The sequence below is a fragment of the Strongylocentrotus purpuratus genome, unplaced genomic scaffold (genome assembly GCF_000002235.5).
Source record: "Strongylocentrotus purpuratus isolate Spur 01 unplaced genomic scaffold, Spur_5.0 spur5_scaffold_16, whole genome shotgun sequence".
NCBI lineage: Eukaryota > Metazoa > Echinodermata > Echinoidea > Camarodonta > Strongylocentrotidae > Strongylocentrotus > Strongylocentrotus purpuratus.
The window spans coordinates 19,411,812-19,435,926 of NW_022145601.1; the positions used below are offsets into that span (position 1 = coordinate 19,411,812).

At 36.9% G+C, this 24,115-nt stretch overlaps 1 protein-coding gene across 8 annotated transcripts in view; it reads left to right on the forward strand.

The window, feature by feature from the left end:
• Positions 1-4,766: 4,766 nt before the first annotated feature.
• The window catches only part of LOC590203 (guanine nucleotide-binding protein subunit beta), a 44,292-nt gene continuing 24,943 nt past the window's right edge, over positions 4,767-24,115 (forward strand). For 5 of the 8 annotated variants that reach the window (XM_011662961.2, XM_030986987.1, XM_030986990.1 and 2 more), the window contains exons 1-3: positions 4,767-4,917; positions 14,131-14,185; positions 23,267-23,349. In XM_011662961.2, coding sequence (XP_011661263.1) covers positions 23,290-23,349 — 60 coding nt within the window. In that variant the 5' untranslated portion in view covers positions 4,767-4,917; positions 14,131-14,185; positions 23,267-23,289. Of the gene's footprint in view, positions 4,918-5,088; positions 5,216-14,130; positions 14,186-23,266; positions 23,350-24,115 lie in introns of those variants that run through there. The other 3 variants (XM_001176932.4, XM_030986989.1, XM_030986988.1) reach the window with 2 other exon arrangements.

Here is a 24,115-nt window from a genome sequence, read left to right on the forward strand (position 1 = left end):
GTATGCAGAAATCCTCTCGTGTTTGTTTGAATCGAGTCTCAAAATTCAAATCAGATTTGAATTTTCCGTTCTTTAATAATCAGTTGGTATTCGTCTTTGAACTGTCGTTAACAGTTAACAAAGAACATAACAACTACAGCATTTATTAATTGGTTTATTCATTTGTTTATTAATTTATCCAATTATTTAGTAATTTATTTATTTATATATTAACTTATTTATGAATATTTATCTATAATAAATTTGTTTACCAAAAAGGTTACATTATAATTCAGCATAACAATAAGTATACATTTGGCTAGCCAACGTCTATAGGCAAGAGCTAGTTAAAGTTTACCCTGTTCTGTACACCATTTATGACAATAAATAAATCAATAAGAGTAACCATTGAATATTCCATTTTTCAAAGATTTTATTTTAACAGATGGTTCTGCATTTATTGAAAAATAAAATGTGACAATTTAAAAACGCACAAAAAAATACATATAGGCCTAATTTATATTTGAAAACTTAAAAGTACGGAGGTAAATCAAAGAATCAAAATAAATGCAGAGGCCAACTATCATAAGCATGAATGCTTGAGTAAACAGGATACAATTATAAAACTCAAAACTGTTTACACAAGCTAATCGAAATATGTAATAATAGTTCTATTCATATCGCAGAAACTTTACAATAAATGCATCAATAATTAACTGTTATCAAATTATATTCCTCTAGAGATCCTATTTAAATCACTTGAGTCTGACAAATTAGCTTCTTTTACACAAACCCTGGTGTAATACATCGACATATTTATTTAAACTAAGATTTATTCCATGTAGCTTCTTTTACTATTTAAATATCATATTAGCTGATGACAATATGAAACGTAGGAAGCTGTATATTGTGTAAATTCCTATATCGTCATGTAGACGACGAATATTAAATCTCTCTCTTTCTCTCTCTCTGTCTCCCTCTCCCTTCTCCCCTCTCTCTATCCCTTTGACAGGAAAATAAACAGGACTTTGCCCCCTAAAAATGGAAACTATGTACAAATGGCTACCCTTGTTACTATTTGTCAATTTGGCCCAGGGTTTTTTATTCCCTTTTTAGAAAGAGAGAAAAACAACCCTTGATCCGACTTTTATCAAAGAAATTGATGACCTAAGCCAATGACTTACAATTCAATGCTTAGTCAACTTCCCTATTGGAGGATACTTACCATTTAACTTGTCTTTTTCAAAAAGACAGCATACTAAGCATATTTTCCTTCTAATTTATAGCTTGAATAATCAACTAATAACCAAGGACCAAGGCTTGCTATAACTGTTATAGAATCATGGACATGATATTACTTTAATATAGAAAAAGGAAAGATGTCGAGGTCAATTCTGGCTTATTAGTTTGCATTTTGTGAGGATGACGCCAAGTGAATAAGAGCCCGGAAGGTAATATATGGTAAAATGATGTCATCTTGTTTGTCATACAAACTGGTACACCTTGATAAGCCTAGTCTACAGCTCAATACCTTTGTAGACGTTATTGGGGCGTTACCACAACCAGGGATTCCAAAGACTACTAGTATATAGCTATAGGGTAGTCTGCAAGCAAAGACCCTAATTTGACACTTTATCAAAAAATCATTGTGCCTTGAGAGAAGCCTAGCCCAGCTACCTACTGGTTGTGTCAGGAGCAGCTACAGTACATGGCCTATGGTAGTCTTATAGTGCAGACTCACTTTTACGACCGACCAGGATTTGTGCTTGCAGACTAGCTATAGGGAGTAGTTCCAACCCCTCCCCTCTTCTCTCTCTGTCTCTCTCTGTCTCTCTCTCTGTCTCTCTGTCTGTCTGTCTGTCTCTCTCTCTCTTTCTTTCTCCCTCTCTCTCTTTCTCTCTTTCTCTCTCTCTCTCTCTCTCTCCCCTCTCCCCCCCCTCTCTCTCTCTCTCTCTCTCTCTCTCTCTCTCTCTCTCACCTCTCTCTCTCTTTGCTCTCTCTCCCCTCGCTCCTCTATCTCCGCCATTTCTTCAAAGATAGATGGCCCAGAGACATTTGGATGGTGAAAAAATATTTGTAAGAAGAAATAAGAGCATAAGATTTTAAAGAGCTATTAGTGTGTTGATGTTTATAAACTATATTCGATTTTAAACGCATTAAAACAAGATATATTAAATTCATCAAATGATGCATGGTGTATCACCGTCTGGAAAGTACCTTGGCAAACAGGTACAGGTCTAAAACTATTTGAACACATTTTAAATACTCAGCTTTGTTGTGCCCTGGTAAGAACCTGGAACACATATATATATATATGTATCATCTTGTCATAATTTTTTTTAAATAATTTGATTATTCTGCGTTGTAGACTAAAGCTCAACGCAACTGCAATCCGTAGTCGGTATAAAATAGAAGATTGTAGCAATTTTTCTCAAAAACCAATATTTGTATCATACAAATCGACCGTCAATAATCAACACGTCAATGATTCTTATCAAATTATGTACGACGATGGCTTGACCATAAATCTCGTCCGTTCCATTCACATTATTAGTAAGGAAAAAATGGCAAACCGAGTATGAACTTGCAGACTATTATTGTTACAACTCTGCGGTGGACTCCAGTCGTTCACGTGTACGTGGATGACTGAGCTTGGCCGTGAGCTTATCTAGAGAAAAGTTTAGTCTGATAACGCAGGATTTAAATCATTTCTAAATCGTCATGTTGTAATAATGTTTACACTTTCTGTTCATCTTCGGAATAAACCTAGAGATTTAGATGATGAAAACATAATATCAATAAAGCTCCGATGGATGTGTAACACTGAATACAGATTAGTATTCCCATTTCCCAAAAGGAATCAACAGTTTAGGGCGCGTGTTTATTGTTTTTGTTTAATTGTTGTTGTATAATTTCTCTTCTATTTTCGAGAAAGTCTTGGCAAATGTATAAATTTGTCTTTCAGGGTTTTCAAGTTCATGGAATAAAACCAAAGTTTCTCTTTGATAAAACTAGCTAATCCTGCATGGAGAAAGAGAGGAGATACACCTGTAAGCAGAATGTTTTGACTGTGGGGCGCATGTGCCATCAAAATGTGCCCAAAATCTAATGGCGAAAAATAAAGAGAGAGATAGATAGATAGAGAGAGAGAGAGAGAGAGAGAGAGAGAGAGAGAAGGGTGAGGGGGTGAGGGGGCAGGGAGAGACACAGAGAGAAAGATATATATATATATATAGAGAGAGAGAGAGAGAGAGAGAGGGGGTAGGGAGAGAGAGGAAGAGATAGAGAGAGAGAGAGAGAGAGAGCGCGCGCGAGAGAGAGAGAGAGAGAGAGAGAGAGGGGGGGAGGGAGAGGGAGAAGGAGAGGGGAAGAGGAGGAGGAGGAGGAGGAGGAGGAGGAGGAGGAGGAGGAGGAGAGCTCGAGAGACGGCTAGATCCCGATTCTCTCGTGTGTTATGTACTTTAATAGTATAGGGTCGCTCCTCCTCCCCCCATCCCTCTTTTATGGATATGCCATCGCTACGCCAGTCTACCGCACTAATTTGACCGGCTGCAGGTTCGTCGTCAGGGCATTAGGAGTGTTGCGACTTTCACAGTTGTCATTGTAAAAATGTTTTACAGCCAACATTTTCTTTTGCCTCCTTATCTAGAAAATGGCTGGAGAAAATGGACCTTATCCTTTGTTGGTGACAAATCGACATTATTATATAATATATATATAGCGTCCAGGTCCAGCTCATCTCAATCATATTGTGATTTATACTTCTATCGCGAAGTTCACATTTTCTTACAGAACTTTGCACATATGATGAGTATAAGGCACAGATGGGGGCTTCATTTTTTTTGTTGTTATATAAATGGGATCACCAATCACCATCGATATTCAAAACAAAACAAAACATCACAAATATCAAAGAGAGCGTAAAGCGAACGAGCTCGGGAGCGAACTATGGGATTCGTGCAGGGATTCGTATAATATTTCCAATCTCTGCTCCTTCTATTTTCTTCATTCACCATGTCCTTCTTCTTCTTCATCTCTCTCTCTCTCTCTCTCTCTCTCTCTCTCTCTCTCTCTTTCTTGTAAGGGTGGGCGTGTACCCTCTGTTTCTACGCAGGTGATAACAAAAACAAAAACATCGATTATATTGTTATAATATGTTCACTTTTTATTAAAGGCAAAGAACTAAAAAATCAAGAATGATTTCTAAATAATGACTTACAATACACGGGTCCAAGAAATAAGAATTGCCTATAATATATATCCTGTGGTAAATATGTGGTAAATAAATATATTTACATTATATAATGGGGGTATTCATACATCAGCAGAGAAAGGGTGATGAGAATGCAACTTGATATCCTAATAGTTATATATAAAATAGGTAAACACTTATAATAAAAACAACAATAACCAATGGATACAAAAAACTTTTCTTGAGTATTTCTAATTTAAGAAACCAAATAAGTTCGTAAGATACAGGGGTAGATAGGATAGGACGTTGGCCGTTTGAAACGACTTGCTGTTTGTGAGTTATCACTGCAATTCATTGCTTTGCCCTCCTTTTATGAAGAAGTACGAAAGATGTCTACATTTCATTTATTTCTTGTAAATCTTCATTGATTTCACCTCTTTGAGTACATATAATTATGTTTCATCTCTTTCTATTCACGGAGATCATCCCATAACATTACCGTACGCCAATGTACCGCAGTACTTTTCACATCGGTTCACGCATGCGCACACTGTGTTACATTCGAGGGTACAGATCCAGACGGGTTTCCCGCGATAGAAGGCAGGGCATAGATGTACCACTCCCTATGTTTCGGCCTTATCACTGAATTTTGGAATACATTTTCGTGGAGAAATCTTCGATTATTCGCATGAATTTGGCCGGTATATTACTAGGGAAGCTACGGTGTATATAAAAACTATATACAGGTAAGTGCCATCTTTTAAATTTTCATAAAATTGTACGGAACCATAATTTTAAGGGTTATTTTGAACGGTAGACATTGTCAATTGATACATACATTATCCTGTGGGAAGTGTATATTGAGTATGTGAAGGTGTACTGTCACTATGCAGTGCGATGTACACTGGCCCCATAGCCCGCCAGCTAACCGTAGACAAGGGAGGACATACATGTCAATGTAGCAGGCCTGTGGAAGTTCCGTGTTTTGGGAGGCATCGGTTTATCATCAGTGCTATTTGGATTATACACATCTGCAGCTATTCGGTATGAGACATAGTTTGATGCTTGTATCAAATAAATTCATGTGCAGGGGTATCTCAGCTAAAATTTGTCTGTATTTAGGCAGTATTGTGGGATGTAATGACTCTGAATGTTATCTGTGTGCATGAGTGGTGTGTGTGCAATTGTGTATGACTGGACCAGAGGCGGTAGTAACCTTGCAAACTGTATCATGTTTACGTGCATTGTGGTTATATTTGCAAATTTATTTCATTTTGTGTTCCATCAAATGTGAGATCCTTTTCTTTAGCTTGACAAGACCTCTCATTTATTTTTATTGGCTTACACAAAATTGTGTATCCACCGGTGAACTATTTCAAAATGGCTGCCAAGTGTCATGAACAGTTTTCATGTAAATGTGTAGAATACAGATTCTGTATTGAATATGTCTGAAAAATTCATATGAGCTTTATTTACTAAAGTCCATATTCAATTTATTAAATGTATCGAAGTGTATCATGAAACCTAATGCTTGTTTAGGAGGTTAGTAGATATTGTACAGACAGTCAGTGCATGAATGTTTGCAGTCCTGTGACCTGTCACATAAACAGCAGTGACAACAAAATGTGTTAAAATTTAAAATTTTGAAAAGAGATCCTGTTTGATATTTATTATGCTTGTGAACCCTTTTCTTTGCAATCACACTAAAAACAAAATAGTACGCACATCGCCCTAGAATATTTTAATCTGCTTCTTGTGTAAGCAAATCCGAATAATTTGATTTTGTTACCCATTTGATTTTACTACTTAATTTCAAAATTATGCTACTACAGGATTTTACATTTATACATGATATTTCATTATTATGATATGCATTCCCGCTCTCATCCATTTGCATACTTTAAAAACCCTGTTCTAATATTTTGATAAATGTAAATCTTTTTTCTTATTTGTAAGTAGATGAATAAATTGCATATTGATGAGCTTCTCTTGTTTACTTTTGTTGTTTGTTTTTTATTTGGATGTGTGAGTGTGAGTGAGAACATTGTGACACTTGTTTAAGGTTTCTAAGACGGAAGACATTTTAAAAGGGGCAGTCATTGAGATACATGTAACGCTTTAGTTAGGGTGCAGAATCTCAATACAATACAGTACATGATTTTGTAAAATCCAAACAAAAACATACACCCTCCCTTTCTGAATAGAAATGCTGAGTAAATTCAGCAGCCAAAGTCAGACTTATTTCTGAAAACTAAATTTGAAACAAAGGAAGACATAACATTTTGGATTGCAAATGAGACAAAGAGCTCTGTACAAAAAATAAAAGAATTGGATTTTTTTTTTACTCTGACAAATATGGAACATGTCAGGGTGGTTCACTTTGTTCAACAGAGACCTACCAATGAAAAGAAACAAGCAAAAATGATAAAACAGAATTCCAAGACCTGTCAAATCTGTCAACTGCACATATCCAAGCTATAAAAAGATTACGAAAAACACTAATTAGGCCTACTACTCGCACACTGCAAAATGCTAATTGCATTCATGTAGGCTACAGTGTGTAGGGGAGGGGGTGCATCTTTGTTTAGGAATTAGGATGTCATCATGCAATGGTGACAAACCCTCAAATTAACAATGCTCTTTGTACCTCATTAAAACATGTAGGAGAGCAGTTCTTAACAAAGCTTAAAGGGGGGACTAGCACCCAAAATATTTTGCTCTGAAATGTTTTGATAATGAGCCTCAAATACCAAGGCCTACTGTAAAGTTAAGTTTTAAGTTGTAACTAAAGGAAAAGAAAAATTCATTCACCCATACCCACATGAAAAATCTTGTCATTATATTATCCACGCCAAACTAAAAAGTTCAGTAACCCGATGGCCTTTGATTTGACCTGGAAATTCACTGTGTGGTTCATAGTGATTTGAGATGAAATTTTGGAATTTTTTTAATGTAAACCTCAAAGATATAGAAGATTTAAAATGTATGATTTGTGTAAAGTTGGCAAACAGTTTTCACGTTTTGGTTTGATCAACTCAAGAAATTACATGACAATGCCCATTGTGCATGACATCTACACTGTACCATTCCACAACTTCTCTTTTGTATGACACCGGATTAAAAGGGCATTTTTGGAATGGCAGGTGTGATGCAAACTGAGCTGCCGACTCGTACGTTTTTATCGTATTTCGTTACAATTTTTTTTTCCAATAAAATATGATTTTCCACAAAAAAAAAAAAAAAAAAAATACAAAACAAATTTTTGAATGTGCTTGTGTATTTTTTGTGTGTGCCATTTTCAATGGCCAAATTCCCCATTTTCTACTGTAATGTATCCTACAAGCCTCTCACATCGGCAATTTGTGGATGTTCATTGAAGCATATATTCAACCATTACATTGGTTCTTTAAAGGTACTATGTCCCATTTGCAGGCCAAAAAAATGAAAAAGTTAAATTCCAACTGCATTTGAAAGATAATACTAATTTAGAACTTCCCTAAAAAAGGTAGGGCTTAAAAATGTCTTCAAGTGGGAAAATAATGACTATTAGTTGTCAAATCGACTTTAGGGCTATAGAGCCCAAAAGTAATAGTCTTGATTTTCAGACAATTGTACCGAATGGTCATACGTTTTATGCTGCGCAAAGATTCAATCAGTTTAATCTTGGCCATCACAAGAAGTGGGTTATTGATGTAGACAAATGCTCATGTACCCTTTACAACTCTTCTCATGTATGTTATCACCAAAGAAGAAAAAAGCCAGTCAGTCACTCAATAGTGTCTGACAGTGAAGTCTAGCAAGTAAACGGGTTTCCTTGCATAATTTTAATATGAGGACACTGCTAACGTTTAAGTTTCACAGATAGGACATACATGACATATTCATAATTCCTGCAAAGTTCTACAGCATTTGAGGTTGGCTGCAAAAGGGACATAGTACCTTTAAACGAGAATTCATGACAAACTCTTGCATATTCAACAAAATGTTTGTAAAATGAACTCGTGCATAAATCTTCAATGTCGACGAACACAGTCTAAAAGAAAAAGTACTTATCGATCAAAAAACAGAATTTTTATTTTAAAAATTAGACTTTTTGGGGATAATGGGGTTGGCAGCTCTGTACTAAATGAATGTGGCTACATGTATGTTACAAATACTGTACATGTACATGTACATGTTGACCAGTTAACTATGAAATTGAATGACAAATGAAATTTTACTTTTCGAACAAAACTTTCTTTTGACAACTAAATTTGAGATTCTCAATATCAGTGATATTGACCTTCAAAAATTAAAGCTTCCTTGTTTGATTTTTCTGGAATGTTTACTTATCGGTTGCTTCCCGTTCCCTGCTTCCACCGCAGCCAACTTTTGATATCATATGGGGGAAATCCTGTTCCAATGGTTGTGTGTTTTTGCATGCATGTACATGTACAGTACATGTAGATAGATGCACATGAAGTCCATTTTATAACAGCTTTACCTAATGCCTGAGTTGGTATGGTCGGACACATTGAATCCCGACCGTCGCTATCAGGTCCCGGTTTAAATTTTTGGGAAACCGACGCTCCAATGAAAATAATGAAAAGAAACCGCAGTCTTGCACACCACAAAAATTCATCCACCTTAAAACTATTTTTACTAATTTGTAATTCGTATTCTAGCTCATCCTGAATCAATCCGAACTGCCGTTATAAATATGGGTTGCAAAGCAGTTCTGAATGTTTGCTGTTTGCGGCATGGGGTTGTTGTTGCCAGCGCAGCAAGCAAGCGAAATGCACACTTGCCAACCGTTCCGTTTGTAACGGAACTGTTACGTTTTTTATGTTTTTAGAGCCATGAAAAATGGAACGTTCCTATTTGGGGGAATTATTCATGTAGTATAAATACCAGTTGGCTTTCCATAGTTTCGATCCGATGAGTGCTGGAAGGATTTTATTGCGCAAGATGCGTGCAGCATGCTTGTTGCGCGCCATGCTGATGTCTATTTGCCGCGTGTAATAATGAGCCTGCGTGTGCGTAGAGTGCTCATAGAGTGCCATGCACAATCCCTCAGTCATAGGCATCGCACAGCGTGCACGCGTCGCACTAGCACAATGATGTGCGTTCCGTTTTCTGAATTTCAAATGTTGGCAAGTATGTACATGTAGCTACTGTCGGGGCTCTATAGGATGAATAAATCAGGTTAAAAAGACATTAATGTTAAAATAATAAAACAGCTTTTTATAACATTCTTGATAACATACAGATCGAATATTTTTTTAAAACAAAATAATATTTTTCTCTCATTCTAAACACTGCATGCTTCTTTTAAGAGCTGAAAATTACTCAGCAATCACAACAAGTTATGATACTGATAGCTGTTGCAAGGCAAGTTCGGACTAGTCACAAAGGAATGTGCTATACACTTCATTAGCTGTTATGTGATTGTGTGCCAAAACAAACCCAAACGAATATACATGATCGTACCAAGAATTCATAAATACGAGAGCACAATTAGAAATACAACTACTAAAAATTACCGTAAGCCGATACATAAATTGGATGAAGAATACAATAGTTGTCCAAGGAAAGCCACAGAAATAGTGATATTTGAGGAGCTTCTAGGTACAAGTACATGTACATTTTTTTTATTGGAATGGGCCTGCTGCAAGGTATGTTCACTTGTACTGTTTATGTTGATCACAAGGCTAGAATCCACACTACTGCCCTCTGCAGTAAAAAGCAGTATAAAAATGGATTCAAGCATTGTGCTTAGTGCAGCAGTCCTCTTTCGATAAAAATGTACCCAGTCAAACTCCTCAAATTTCTTCGACGATTGTCTAATTTTTTGTCCAGGTTATGTATCTGATTACAGTTGTTTTTTAGTAGTTGGTGACACCTCTAGAAATCAATTCCAGCACGCACGATCGCGAACATAATTAGTGGTGAGACTTTGTTGCCGTTACACAGATCTTTAAAAAAAAAATTATTGGCGAGACATCATAGCCGATACGGAGTCCCGAAAATATTAATTAATGGCGAAATTTGTTTGCCGATACGGAGATCTGAAAACAATAACTATTGATGAGACATTAAGCCGATACGGGGACCGGAAAATAATAATTAGTGGCGAAATTTCTTTACTGATACAGAGATCTGAAAACAATAATTATTTGCGAGACATCATAGCCGATACAGGGACCTGAAAATAATATATGGTGGCGAGAATTTGTTGCCCATACAGAGATCCGAGAATAATAGTTAGTGGCGAGAAATCATTGCCGCCACAAAACTTTTAAATTAATAATTAGAGGCGAGACATCGTAGCCGATACAGAAATTTATCCAAAAATAATAATTAGTGGCAGGACTTATGCCAATACGGAAATCTGAAAATAATAATTAGATTCATAACAGGATTTATGTGACAATAACAAACTGCAATAAACTGTTGAACGAAACGTGAAAATAAATTCGCAATAATAAACTGATCGGCATCATCTCGTGCCTATCACAATAATTAAAATTACTAAGGACAAACTAAAATAAGACTCGTCACTCGTGCAACACTAACAAAAGACTCATGCAACACTAACAAACAATGGAAACAAGGAAATGAATCGGCGTCAATGCGCTTTTCGGTGCCGATGAGACGGATTAAAATATAATCAAAATAAAACAAAATATTAAGGACAAAAAGAACATGCATTTAACAAACTGCACTAAAATAATGGTTAAATGGAGCGAGAAATGCTAAACAGTTTTGATGATTGCGGTCATTTAATCATCGGTTAATGTTTTGACTCCGGCTTACTTAAAGGGGATGTAGCATGTCAAATACTGGTTAACGCCAATTGCGACTTCTTTAGGACAACAGCACGTAAATGAATGGACTTGATTAACGGTCAGGGTGCGCTAGTGTTCGCGAAACAAACCAAAGTTTTCCTCACGCTTCCGTTTTGCGTACCGTAAATCTGCGTGTATAAGACGCACCCTATTTTTAGGACCAAGACCAAAAAGCAACCCCCCCCCCAAAAAAAAATTGTTTATGTTTTGCTTTTTTGCCGACACCGAAGGCAGCAAGCCAGCAAGCTAGATCAGATAGCGTGTTATTTCAGCGTTCTGTATGGTACGTTCGGAAATCCAAGCCATGCAGGGAAGGACTTTAATTTATTAGGAGGCGCAGTTGAAGTGCTTGTGAACTTGTCACAAATAAAAGTAACAATGTTGTTTTTAAAACTAAAGATTACAGAGAAATTTGAGTCCAAACAGAAATTTGGATATGCTAGTTTTGAGTGGTGAGTCAATATTCTGGCGTGAGTGAGCTGCATGATATGGGTGAGTGATCTGATGGGCCTTGAGTCAGGTCACGGGAAAGACACGTAGTCTCGTCATCCTACACCCCCCTTAATTTCAACAAACTAGGGCTGCGACAAGTAATCGAATATTCGGCCGGAAAAAAAAAAAAAAAAAATCCTGGTCACCTGGCACTGTCCAGGCCGACGGTTACCCGTGCCAGGGAGAGCGCCGGCCGCCGGCATGGTACCGTTGGTAAAAATGTTTCCCAACTCAATCACTGTTAAAATCACCACTCAGACAAATGTCCGGATTTCTGTTTGGACTCGGAGGAAAATGGATTATTCTGCCATCTTTGGTTTTTAAAACAGCATTGTTTACTGTTATTATTATTATTATTAAATCAGCGCCTTCAACTGCAACTCAAACTAAAATTGCGTGAGATTTCAGAAACGGACCTGGGATACTGCTGCAGTAGTATGGTGGTGGCAAAAAATTACAAAATTCATGGCGTCCGAATATTCGACTATTCGCTTGTAAGCCTGGAAGTGTACTCGGGTACCTCATTACATAGTTGTGCACAGCCTTACAACAAACATGGTCTACAACAACTCCAAATGACAAAATAATCCCAGCTTCATGTATGCATGTTTTTTAAAGAATTTGATAGCTCAAAACTTGAAGAAAAAAAAAAAAAATCTTTTCTTCTGATCATTTTTCGATCATTTATCAATGATCTGCAATCAGTATTTATAATCCGATTTCACCTGCTCGTCCAGCGAGCAGCCCCACAATGAGCAACACTGTTTTTTCAACTCCTAAGGGTTTTATTTAAATCCCAACATCATAATGAGCATTTACGAGGTAAACAATAGAATAAATAAGATCAAGACTACATGTACTACAGTGCATTTACAATCGAATGTGTGTTAAAAAAATGGTTGAAATACAAAGATGCAGTCCGATTGAAATGCTCTCTGAACCCTCCTGGTACCCTGTCAAAGTCTGAAACCGCCACGAATACCGGCTGATTTTGGCTCAGTTTACAGCAATACAGTACACTGTGTAGAGTCTGTAGACATAATCTGTTGACCTGTACCATGATGTCTGTAACTTTTATGCTGAAGTACTGTAATAAGCTACACTGTTCATGGTGAAATTGTGCTGGTTTGTGTAAACTTTGCACATAAAAGGCGATTGTGTTATGACCTTTGTCCATATTTCTTTATGTGGGTAATTTTTAGGTTGAAAATTACCATCGACATCACGCCCAGATTACCCCTTGTCTTCTTTGGACAGATTATAGTGTAGATTACTGTATACAGTGTAAATTCTCATGATTTTTTTATTGTTTAAAAAAACTATTGTGTGGATGATGTTTTGGTAGAAAATACAACACAGGAATGTGTGTACAATGTGCTGTACTACTGCAATGGCTGCCCAGCGGCCCATGCGATTCTGACACTGGTACAGTATGTGTGTATGTTTTGGAGTGTATTGAAGGTACATGTAAATGTTTTGTTTAAATACATGTACACATACTGTAGGCCAAATGTAATTTACATGCACACATGCATGTAGACTGGCTAGAGGTGTCAGTCTGTGATTACTTTTTAAACTGTCACTTTATTTCCTTAGCTTCAAATTCTTTTGTCCATTACTGTTTTTTTATTGTAAAAATTGTATGGAAGTGGAATGAGTACTGTAATTTATTTCCCCCTTCAAGCCAAGGCCTCCATCCACTAAAGTTGACTTCTGATGTAATACATGTAACTGACCAAATACATGTAAATATTGATAATGGCCTCTAAAAATAATACTTGAATATTAAAGAACATTTCCTTGACATATTTTATGTTGTAAAAAATGTATGTAAAGGTGTTGTGTGGTTTGTTTTTGTGAGGAAAGCCAGAGAATTGTTGATGAATAGACACCTGTACAACTACTGCATGTGTATTCTATCTAGTCCAGAATCTGGCCCATTTAATTCTAACAATCTCTACCTCCACGTTATCTCTGTACTTGCTGCAAGTCTAGGGTGGCATAATGCCTTGATCCTAAATCTGTACTTGTGCATGTACGCCCGCTTTTCAGACTAGGCGTATGGACTCATGAATCACATCATCTATATTACGGCTTGTGGGCGGGTAGGGGAAAGAGATCATGAAATTAAAGGAAGTTTGTTAAATTAAAAACCAGCCAGATTATCAACTTCCCACACATACACACTAGTATTATGCTATACACTGTGAAAAACACTTTATACTGTTCATTGAAGCTCTTTTAGGATTTGATGTATTAAGTGATTTTTACTCCCTATGATATTCATGTTTTATTGTTCATTTACAATGTATTAGAACTCTTTGAGAAGTTTGAGAGCTTGCACTGTAATGTATCAGAGCTAAATCACTCACTGCTCCCATGTATCATTTTTTGCTGTGATCCCTTCTCCTTGAATAATGTACATTGTACACATTTTTGTTGAAATTTACATGTACATGTACAGTAGTACAATGCACTGTATGCAAAATCAGAAAAAAATTGCATGATAGTCCACTACATGTACTTTTGCCACATGTGCATTTACATATTGTACATGTACATCCTGTTAATTTTGTTTTTTCCTTTTATGATCTAATAATTCCCTTTTCTGTTTTTCTCTTTTGTTTTTATTTCATACAGGTCCAGGTTGGTTTTATCCCAAGGCCATCCTGTTGATCATTTCTTTTTTTATTAGGTGAGTTAGTGAGTGTGTCGGAACAAGGAAGTGGTTTGTAATTGTGCTGTTACACTACCACATGTACAGTACATGCACATTTACACTCTGCATGTCATTGTGCATATATGTCATGAAAGAGTTTGGAATTCAGCAGGTAGACCAGGGGGTCGTTTCACAAAGACTAAGATCAACTTTAAGTTGGACTAACATGTAGCTATGGCAGGCCCTTCATGCCACTGGTCGCTCTCACACCGTTATGATCTTTGAATATTTTTTTCTTCAATAATCAACTATCTGAAAATGTTAATTCTGTAGATTTGGGACCATAATTTGAATTTTCCATGAGAGTCCAATGCCAGTAAATGGTGAGAAAAAACAGTGGCATGAACGTCCTGCCATAGTTGAGTCCAACTTAAAGTCGAGTCCAACTTAAGTCGATCTTAGTCTTTGCGAAACACTCCCCAGGTCACATATTCATGGCTCTTGTCAAATTTTATGTGTACTATAATACTTGCTCTTTGCAACTTTTAAGCATGTCAGAGGGTCACCCAGTGTAGCAGTAAGTGATTGGTGGAAAGGCATCTACATGTACATGTACTTGCCTTTTGACCAGGTTACAACTGAGATCTGTAAAGGGAATTTCAATTGGATAACATTAGGAAAATGTCAATTCTTTCTCATGGAGTTCCAAGTGGTCATGTGCATAGAGCCATTAAACCTGCTGGATTTTGTAAGCCTTCCATTTGGATAAAAGGCCAAAGCTTCAATAAGTCATAGCAGTGTCTTTCTAGTGGCATGGCTGCCCATTCACATGTACTGTACACGTAGCCTAACAGGCTAAACATACATCATGTAACCAGGAATTTTAGTAGTACTATTCATGTGATCACTTTGGATTATTAATCAGGAAGAATTAACATTTCACAATTTTCATCTTCATGTAATCATGACGCAGTTTCTTTTCGTTAAGGCCCGGTCACACATAGACGACGCTCGGCCCCCGCATTGAAAATCAGAAAAGGTTGTGCGCCCGACTTTTGTCAGGATTTGGAAGAAGCTAGCGAGCTGACACCGAATGTGTAGTGTGTTGCTAGCTCATTGCGCGTATACAGGGCGTGTGCCCAACGTATGTTTGGCGTAAGTCTGGGTCTGGCGTCCTTTTGGCATTAACATTCATGCGTCGAGCTCCGCGCACACTTATGAGCATGCACAAAAAATCCTGATGCACACAGCGAATGACGTCGAATGTATAGCGTTAGTCCAGTGCTCTCTACAAACGAGTACCGTATTTGCTGGAGATAAAGCCACAGTGTTTTTGGAAGAAAGAATATCAAAAAGCGGCCTTTACACTACAACAACAAAATTCAGCGGTCAAAACAGCACGTACATTTGAACATATGGGACTAGGATGACTAAACAATGGTACAGGACAATTCTAGAATAACTCCACACAACTTACCAACAATCACTATGAATATGACGGACAAAGAAAGCGGACAAAATATTCAGGTCCTCCAGTAGACAAAGGAACATCCTTCACTGCTATTATGTAAAAATGTGTAGAACAGGTGTCACATGCATATTCACCTGTTCTACACATTTTTACATAATAGCAGTGAAGGGATGTTTCTTTGTCTACCTGAGGAACTGTATATTTTGTCCGCTTTCTTTGTCTATCATATTCATAGTGAATTTCATGATGCATAGTTGACATGAAGACGAAAAAAGAAGCTTAACTTATTTTTCTAATAAAAATCTGCCGATAGATCTAGATCTAAGTCCGTACCATTGCATCGCCAAAAAAGTATTACACCGCACATCGTGGTAGGGGTATTGTAGGATACCAAATCTGTGTGCGATACAGTACTAGCTTAAAATCGATGAAGATCTGCTAAATTACGATCATTTTTGTCTTGCCTGCGTGGCAAAAAGCGAGACATAGGCACCGCTTTTCCAGTGACGGCGGCGTCAACATCAAAAACTTAACCTAAGGTTAAGTTTTTGAATTTTTGATATCATTTTTAAAGTATAAGTTCTTAGTCAATGAAACTTGGACTATAGGATTATCAAGTATCCCCAATCATGTGAGGAGAATTTCAGGTCACTAAGTTAAGGTCAAAGGTCATTTAAGGTCAACAAACTTAGACTTTGTTGTGGCATCAACATCAAGATTTTGAATTTTTAGCATATTTTCAAAATTGTTTGTTCAAATTCCATGAAACTTGTACCCAAGGGTTATCAAGTATCTCAAATCATATGACACAATTCCAGGTCACAAGGTCAAAGGTCATTTTTGGTCAGTAGACTTGAATTATGTTTTCATAACTTAATATGAGAATTAATAAAAGATTTTAAAAAAAAATTAATTTGTTCATATTTCATTCAAGTTATTGATCCCGGTACAATTCTTCTGGTGATTCTTGGTCAATAATCACTTCAAAATGCTGATTATATTCAGAGGATTTCATTTTTGGGGGCCGGCTAATGAGCCACCCTGCCTATAAATAATGTTCCAACCTCAATTTTTCATCATATCGAATTGCGTAATGCAGGCTAGACTGCCGAGAGCGTTTCCCTTGGTTAGGTAAACTTCTTGTAAATTTATAAGAATATTAATGAATTTGGTATCAGTTTGTAAAAAAAAAAGAGTGTTCTACAAGTTCTCTCTATGAAATGTCAAAGTTGGGGATGCGGCGCTGCTGCCTTATCGCCGGCAAGGAATAATAACGCATGACAACGCACTGGCAAAAATTGAAAATTTTTAATGCACAGGCCGTGCATCCTCCATGCGTCTCCTATTTGTGACCGAGTCTTATGCCTCGTTGACACTTGGTCTCGCACTGCCCCGCTATATGGCGTGCCATAGGTGCCAATTAGTGGCACGCAGGGTCACGTCAAATTTACAAATAGTTCACGCAATGTGTAACCACCAGGACACGCATTCGTAGACTATGCGCATGGCATGCCAAAACTGCGCGGGAAGTATGTGCAGCCAATGCGCAAATTGTGAGCAAAGTAGTCGTTTACTAGTCGTGAACATGTGTGCCTCTAGGCCAACGGACACGCATCAGCGCGCACTAGCACGATTAGGTAGCGCATAGGGTGCGTTTAGTTCACAAAGTGTTCACCTACGTTGCCAAAATTTTGAACATTTTGAAAATTCTGTCACGCATTTCAAGCACGACCCGCATCCGCCTGTATCCTCCCGCATTGGCACGCAAGAGTATGTGTCTATGCGCAAACCAAAATACGGGCAAGTGTCTACGGGGCATAAGAGTGTGCATTGGCTTCAACTCTCATTCTGACTACAATAATAGACCAGTTCAGGGTTAGCACATGTCCCAAATGACACAGTGATGGAGGTGCTACATGTATTGTACATGTACATAAATAGCCTTTGTTTGCCCTTTTCAAAGAATACTTTGTACTTTGATACTGTGTATCACGAAGTGCACTGTTTGTGCATACATGAATAATGATTACATAACTTTCATGCAGGGCTGCTTTCATGAGCACGTTTCCAGCATTTTGTCTCGTGTATTTCACAATTTTGGTCTGCAATGACCTTTATCTGCTCATGCTCAGACTGCAACTAAGAACTGACTTATTAATGATTGATGAAGGCTGTGGTTTTATCTTGAGGCACTTGAGGAAACTAGTATTTATTTATAATTCATCCATGATGTGTTATATTAGAACTAAAAGTGAGGATATGAATACATTAATTAATTATTGCGTGCAATGAAATTGCAAATGATGAAAATATTGAATTAGGGTTAATACATGTAGATGAATAGACCTTTAACAAATACATTCAAATTTATAAGCATTTCTTAAGTTCTTGCCCAACCCAGCACCCCATCCCCACCTCCCACCTGACCCCACTCAGTGTTATTTAGGGTACGCGTATGCATGTTCCTTCATTTTGAAAGCACCCCTCCCCCGTTCTCCGGTGTGAAAGTCAATGGCGGGCCAGACGTTGTCGCATGAAAAAGTACCCCTATACCAGAGATTTTGGGAACACGCATGCAGTACCTTTGACCCCGGAGTTTTTTTTGGGGGGGGGGGGGCCTGGTTGCCCAATAACCTTATGATAGAGGATTGTGCTAATTTGTCATCAGTTATTTGTATTTCAATAGTCTGAATGCAATTTGCATACATGTACCTTAATTATTGCTGTGTTGGACAGGTCCCTACCAAGCTTTTGAGTTGTCCTTTCTCACCATTGTTGCATAGAATCTGGGTATACTTTTGCACCGGTCTATTGGAAGCATTGCAACAAGACAGTTAAAAGATACACTTGAAATGACTCCCAAATAGACATCCCACTTTGTTCATTTTGGAATAATCGCTCCTAAAGCAGCGGAGGTGATTTTGAATACCCTTCCCCCTCCCCTTGAAGAGAATATTTCCACCTGTTTATCATATAATGTACTGCTTGTACATAAATGAATAATAATTGCATAACTTTATCAACACGTATCCATTAGTCATCTTTATGACTTTTTACAGCTTTGTACAAATGACCTTTACCTGCTCATGCACAGATAATGCCTCGAAGTGGCTCATAGAATATGATTATACAGAAATAGCACATCATCATTACTCAGCATTTGGGAGCTTTTATAATAACTACCTGTACATGTAAATGGAGGTGAAGAAAATAGAATGACTCATGTTTGATTGAAATCAAATAATTTTAGGCCTTTCAAATACATGTGTACATGTACCTGTGGACATGTTCAATATGTCTGTTGTTACATGGGTTTGAAAATTTCCACCGGATACATAAAAACATAGTCGAAACGTGGGAACAAATCACAAAACGTCTAATTATTAGAAAAATATAAATGTCTGTTATTGCTCGTTAGATGAAAGGTACATTTTTGCTTGAAATAAAGTAAACACCGTCACACCAAAGCCTAAGCAATGAAGCCAATGATATAAGCACTACCTTCTAGCGAATGACAAACAACCAAATATGAAAGGAATCATACAAAAAGATTGGAAGCAAGGGAAGATCTATTTTTGCTTGAAATTTAAATGACCTCCATTTTGTATTCATTATTGATAAAAATCAGTAGGGGTTTATAATTTGCATGGCATTGGAAGCTGATTGAATTTTAAATGTACATGTAGGTACCTACATACTCTATCATTAGTTTGAAATTAATTATTAAATCAGAAATTTATGTGGGTCATTGCACAGGTACACTCTACATGTATCATGATTGTATGCCAGTATTCCAGTTTAGAAAAGTGGCCATAGGGCCAGTCTGCTATAAAACTGTATTGGCAAAATCATTATATTCGTCTGAAAAAAAATGATGGCTATGTGGATACTGAAATGGACTTTCAAGTGGGGCTACATGTACAATGTACTTTAGAATGTCCAAATAGTAACCAACCAAATTTATGTTCACACTTGGGCAGTCAAGATTTTTTGTTGTATTTTGGGGCACTAAAAGTGCTCACTTTTATCTTATTATACCATTATCTTGCACTGTATGTGCACTACATGTATCTTGTGTTACATTTTTGTCCGCAAGAACTAGTTATCATAGTATAATATATACTTTGTTGTACATACAGTATATCCCAAAGTTATACAATAGAGAGTAATTGTATTGTTTCCTTGATTGAAGAATATTTCCAGCTTTCCTAGAATTTTAGTTTACATCACCAGCAGAAAATGCTTATCAATTGAATACATTTCTACATGTACATGTAGTTGAGTTGATTTGTTGTTGTTGCATGCCAAACGTGCAAAATGTGTGAAAATCAATGCGCCATGAACTTTTCACCTTTAGTGCTATTGTAGGAAAGCCTGCTTCTGATTACCGTGCACAGCAAAAAAAAGTCGGTATAAGAAGAAAAAAAAATCATTGTAATTTCGAATAAACATCCATGATCTAAGCAGAGAATGATATCATTAGATCATCCAATTTACATGTAAAAACTAACCCCTTCGAACTGGCCAAACGAGGTTCATAGGATAATTCAGGCTCAGAAATCTTTTTGCCCTATCGACCTAATGTTTTCACGCTTTGTCTTGCATTCCACAGGCATGTTGCCAACTGTTTCTCTGTTACTATTGTGTAAAAGCTGTTGATATTGATTATTGACATATTGAGAAAGACAACTACACAAGCAATCTTAATCTGCCATTATATTCCAGGTCCACTCAAAACAATATAAAGTTCAATGACCTCTTGACCGTTGCCTGAACCTTGAATAGGAGATCATAGAATCTGGAAATGCAATATGCATATTTACCATAAAATTGTAACTACATCTTTTTTTAAAGTGGATTGAAAAATTGCTGTCACGCTTTCTCTTTAAAGTTAGGAAGAAGTTGATTTTTCACTTTTATAATTAATGAAGTCTAAAAAAATAGTATCAGTAATTTTCTTAGAACTGTGTAATAACCAATGCACGTGACATCTTTCTCTAGATGTTATCCAGGCAACGTCACCTGAATAATTAACAATGCTAGACAGCAAAAGGATTTTTTGGAATGATGGGTGCACTATGCAATGAGCATTGCTACATGTATGATAAAATATAATAAAAAATATGCTCAGCGATTCGGGTTCAAAGGGTTAAAGGACCTACAATAATTTGATATCCGTAATATATTTTGAGAAGTCCCCCAAGTGAGAAGGCATTTAAGAGAAAAAGACAAATTAAGGATATTTGTATACATGAAAAACGGGAGAGTTGTCCCATGGCTAAATGTATGTCACAATCCACTGACCAAATTGCTAATATGAGATGTGCATGGATTTAGTGATCTCATATTTCAAACTATTCCTGATTCTCTTATTGTTCTGCTACCATACCAAAAAAAAGTTATTACAAGGGTAGGATTGCCCTTTAAATTGGGTAATGTTTAACCACTCCAGAGGTGGGTCTTTGGTTTTAGTTGTGTTTATGGTAACTTCTGACAAAATTATAAGGCTTTACACAATTAATGCATGTGGTTACATAGCCAAGGTAATATAAAAGCTAAAACATCTGTCCATGTTTTGACCAAAATCATGAGAAGAACTTGCTACGACATTAAAACCTGTTGGCCCGTAGGACTAAAACTTCAGGGTTTTTAAATTTATTTTTCATTTAAATTCACTAAAAAAAATCCAGCCAAATCTACCCCATGTCACTTTTCAGACGATTCGATTGGCTTGTGTTTTAAGACATGGAATGACTTTTAATTTTATATTTTGAAAGTAAACACGCAACATCATACAACTACCTGACTAGAACGTAACTTCTATGAATACAGTTTACAGTACTGCACATGCTCAGTTGCTTGCTATTCATGCATTAAACTGAGCACGGGCATTCTATGCTGAAGAGCTTGCATCAGAGCACACACAGATCATGCATGCCCGGATGCATCTCATGCTACTACCGTAAGCATTTGCAGTGTGTGTTTGAACTGGCTTTTTCTACTTGCATTGTATTTATCATATGCCTACACATATGATTTAGGTGTGGTGCCGATTTATGGACATTCTTGCTCAAATTTATTGTATTAGACTTCTGCCAAAGTTCTCAATCGTATCAAAAGGTAATACATTGTGTAGTAAGCACTTTATCACAGATTTGTGACTTTTGTGTGTGCCATTTTGAATATCATTATGTGCATGTGTACAAGAAAATTCAATACCAATATGTGTATTTCCTTACCTACATGTACATGTACAGTGTACATGTACCGGTAATCCGGTATGTTTATGTATGTTTTCAATATTAAATGTAAAAAAAGTCTATTGCAAATGTGCAAAAAAGCAATTCATCGATATCATCTGCAAGATTCAATTTGGCTTTTCTATTGTAAAGGAAAGATTTCTTTGTCTGGACTTTTCTTTTTCTCTCAAAGATCTAACAGAGCTCTCTGAAGCTCTTCGGGTTTACATGTATGTTGCTTTCAGATTCTGTATACTTTTGTTCTGTTTTGCAAGATTGATGGTGTAGAAATTTTTGCACAAAAGGTCATTTTATTCTGTCAGGAGAAGCTTGCATTACTCTAACGACAATCTGTCCAACCTACTGGAGAGACTTAGAGACCAATAGCCTTTTCAAACTGCATAAAAGTTGTGCCAAAAATGGTATCGCACAGACTAGAAAACAAGATGGTATAAAGATATGTCATACAGAGAAATGAATTTTGAAGTCATCTGTGTGTGCTCACAATTAGCCCCGCCCAGTTAATACGATTTTCGTTCAATATGACGTCTAGTCTAAAACGGTAGCCGTATTCTTTTGGGGGTTTCGGTCAAAACGATGCCCAAGCATGTGTTACATTGCAAGGTACATGTATATAACGTTTCTTTATACAATATTCAGACTAAGAAAAACTGCACTTGTTGTACATGTATACCCACACAATTCTCCTATAGCTACACAATGAACTCTAGTAGTCTGAATGTAGGTTAAAGGTCATTGATTGCACTCTGCCCAATGCATTTTAATTCTAAAATTATAAATTCACTACTTATCATAATGCAAATACAGATAAAAAGCCGGGCTGTTAGTTTGTAGGTTATTGCTGATTTCAGGCATCAATACCCCACTTATTTTTTTTTTTCCAGACTTAATATCAAATACTACATTTTTCTTGTCTATATGTCTATTTCAGGCTTACTTTGTTACACTGACTGTGATCTCTAAATAAAGATACTACACAAGGGCTAGGCAAAGGAATTCCGGTTACCTGTAATTGTGAAGCACTTTCTTCAATTACAGGATCTCTTGGAACGAGACTTGTTATTCTTAATGGACACAACTTGTGTACTGCTTGCACACATGCACTATGATACCAAGCTTCTCTTTGTTCTGAAATAAACCAACCCATTCTTCATGTGTAAATTGTACATGTGTGAAGATTGCCATGCATTTCTCAATGTGACCTACAAATCGCAAGGGTTGTTTTCTCGTTCATCAGGGCATTCTGAAATATTTGTGTTGCTCTGTTTGATGATGGTATGTTTGATTTTGTGTGAAGTTTGTGAATGGAAATGTGTTTAAAAACATGCGAATGTATATTGTAGAAAAGTAATGTAGAATTATCTTTTTATCTTCATTTCATTGCAGGTTCATATTTTATTTAGGTAACAATGGCGACTGAATTAGAACATCTACGGCATGAAGGGGAGACCTTAAAAAACCAAATCAGGGTGAGTATGGCTACTTTACATGTAATCCAAGACCTTTGGTGTTCATAGTGCTTTAATGTTACTGTACTGTTGCATGTTAGTGGACTTGTGTGTTCTGGGGGGGGGGGGGTGGAAGGTTCATCAACATTTGCCCGCAGACAACCATCAGCACTGACTAAATTTGACCAATCAGAGACCTGGAAAAAGGTCAGTGACAAAAAAATTGTCGCTGAAAATGATAGTAGTTGGTGAAAACCAAACGTTTACCAATCTGAGACTGATGGATTTGCAAAGTAAAAAAGAAGGGCTTTTTATTCTACAAAACAATATGAAACTCTTTGCTTGGAAGAGTATGCTTGATTGTAGGCAGAATTCACAAGGAAACTTTTCAATCTGTCCTCTTTTTGTGATATATTTCTTGTCAATTTGATGTGAATTTTGTCCAAATCAACATTGTGTAACAGCCTAGATATTCATTGTTTTGGGAAAATTAGGGAAGAATGATCTTCTACTTATGACAAACTGTACATAAGAAGATGACTTGTCTGAGAAATTGGAAGTGATTGGAAAGGGTCCAAAAGGTAAAAAGGGAAAACGATCTGAAAAATACATTTTAGAAGTGACAGGGATGTAGAATGGTCTTTATGGAGTGGGCGTGGCAATGCTTGTGGTAATAAAGCAAGATAACCCGCTTGAGCAATGAAAATGAATTCGGTACGAGCTCAGTATATTACTTGTGTGTAGTGTGATGCCAAGGTCCAAGACGGCCGTTAAATGCAGAGATTGC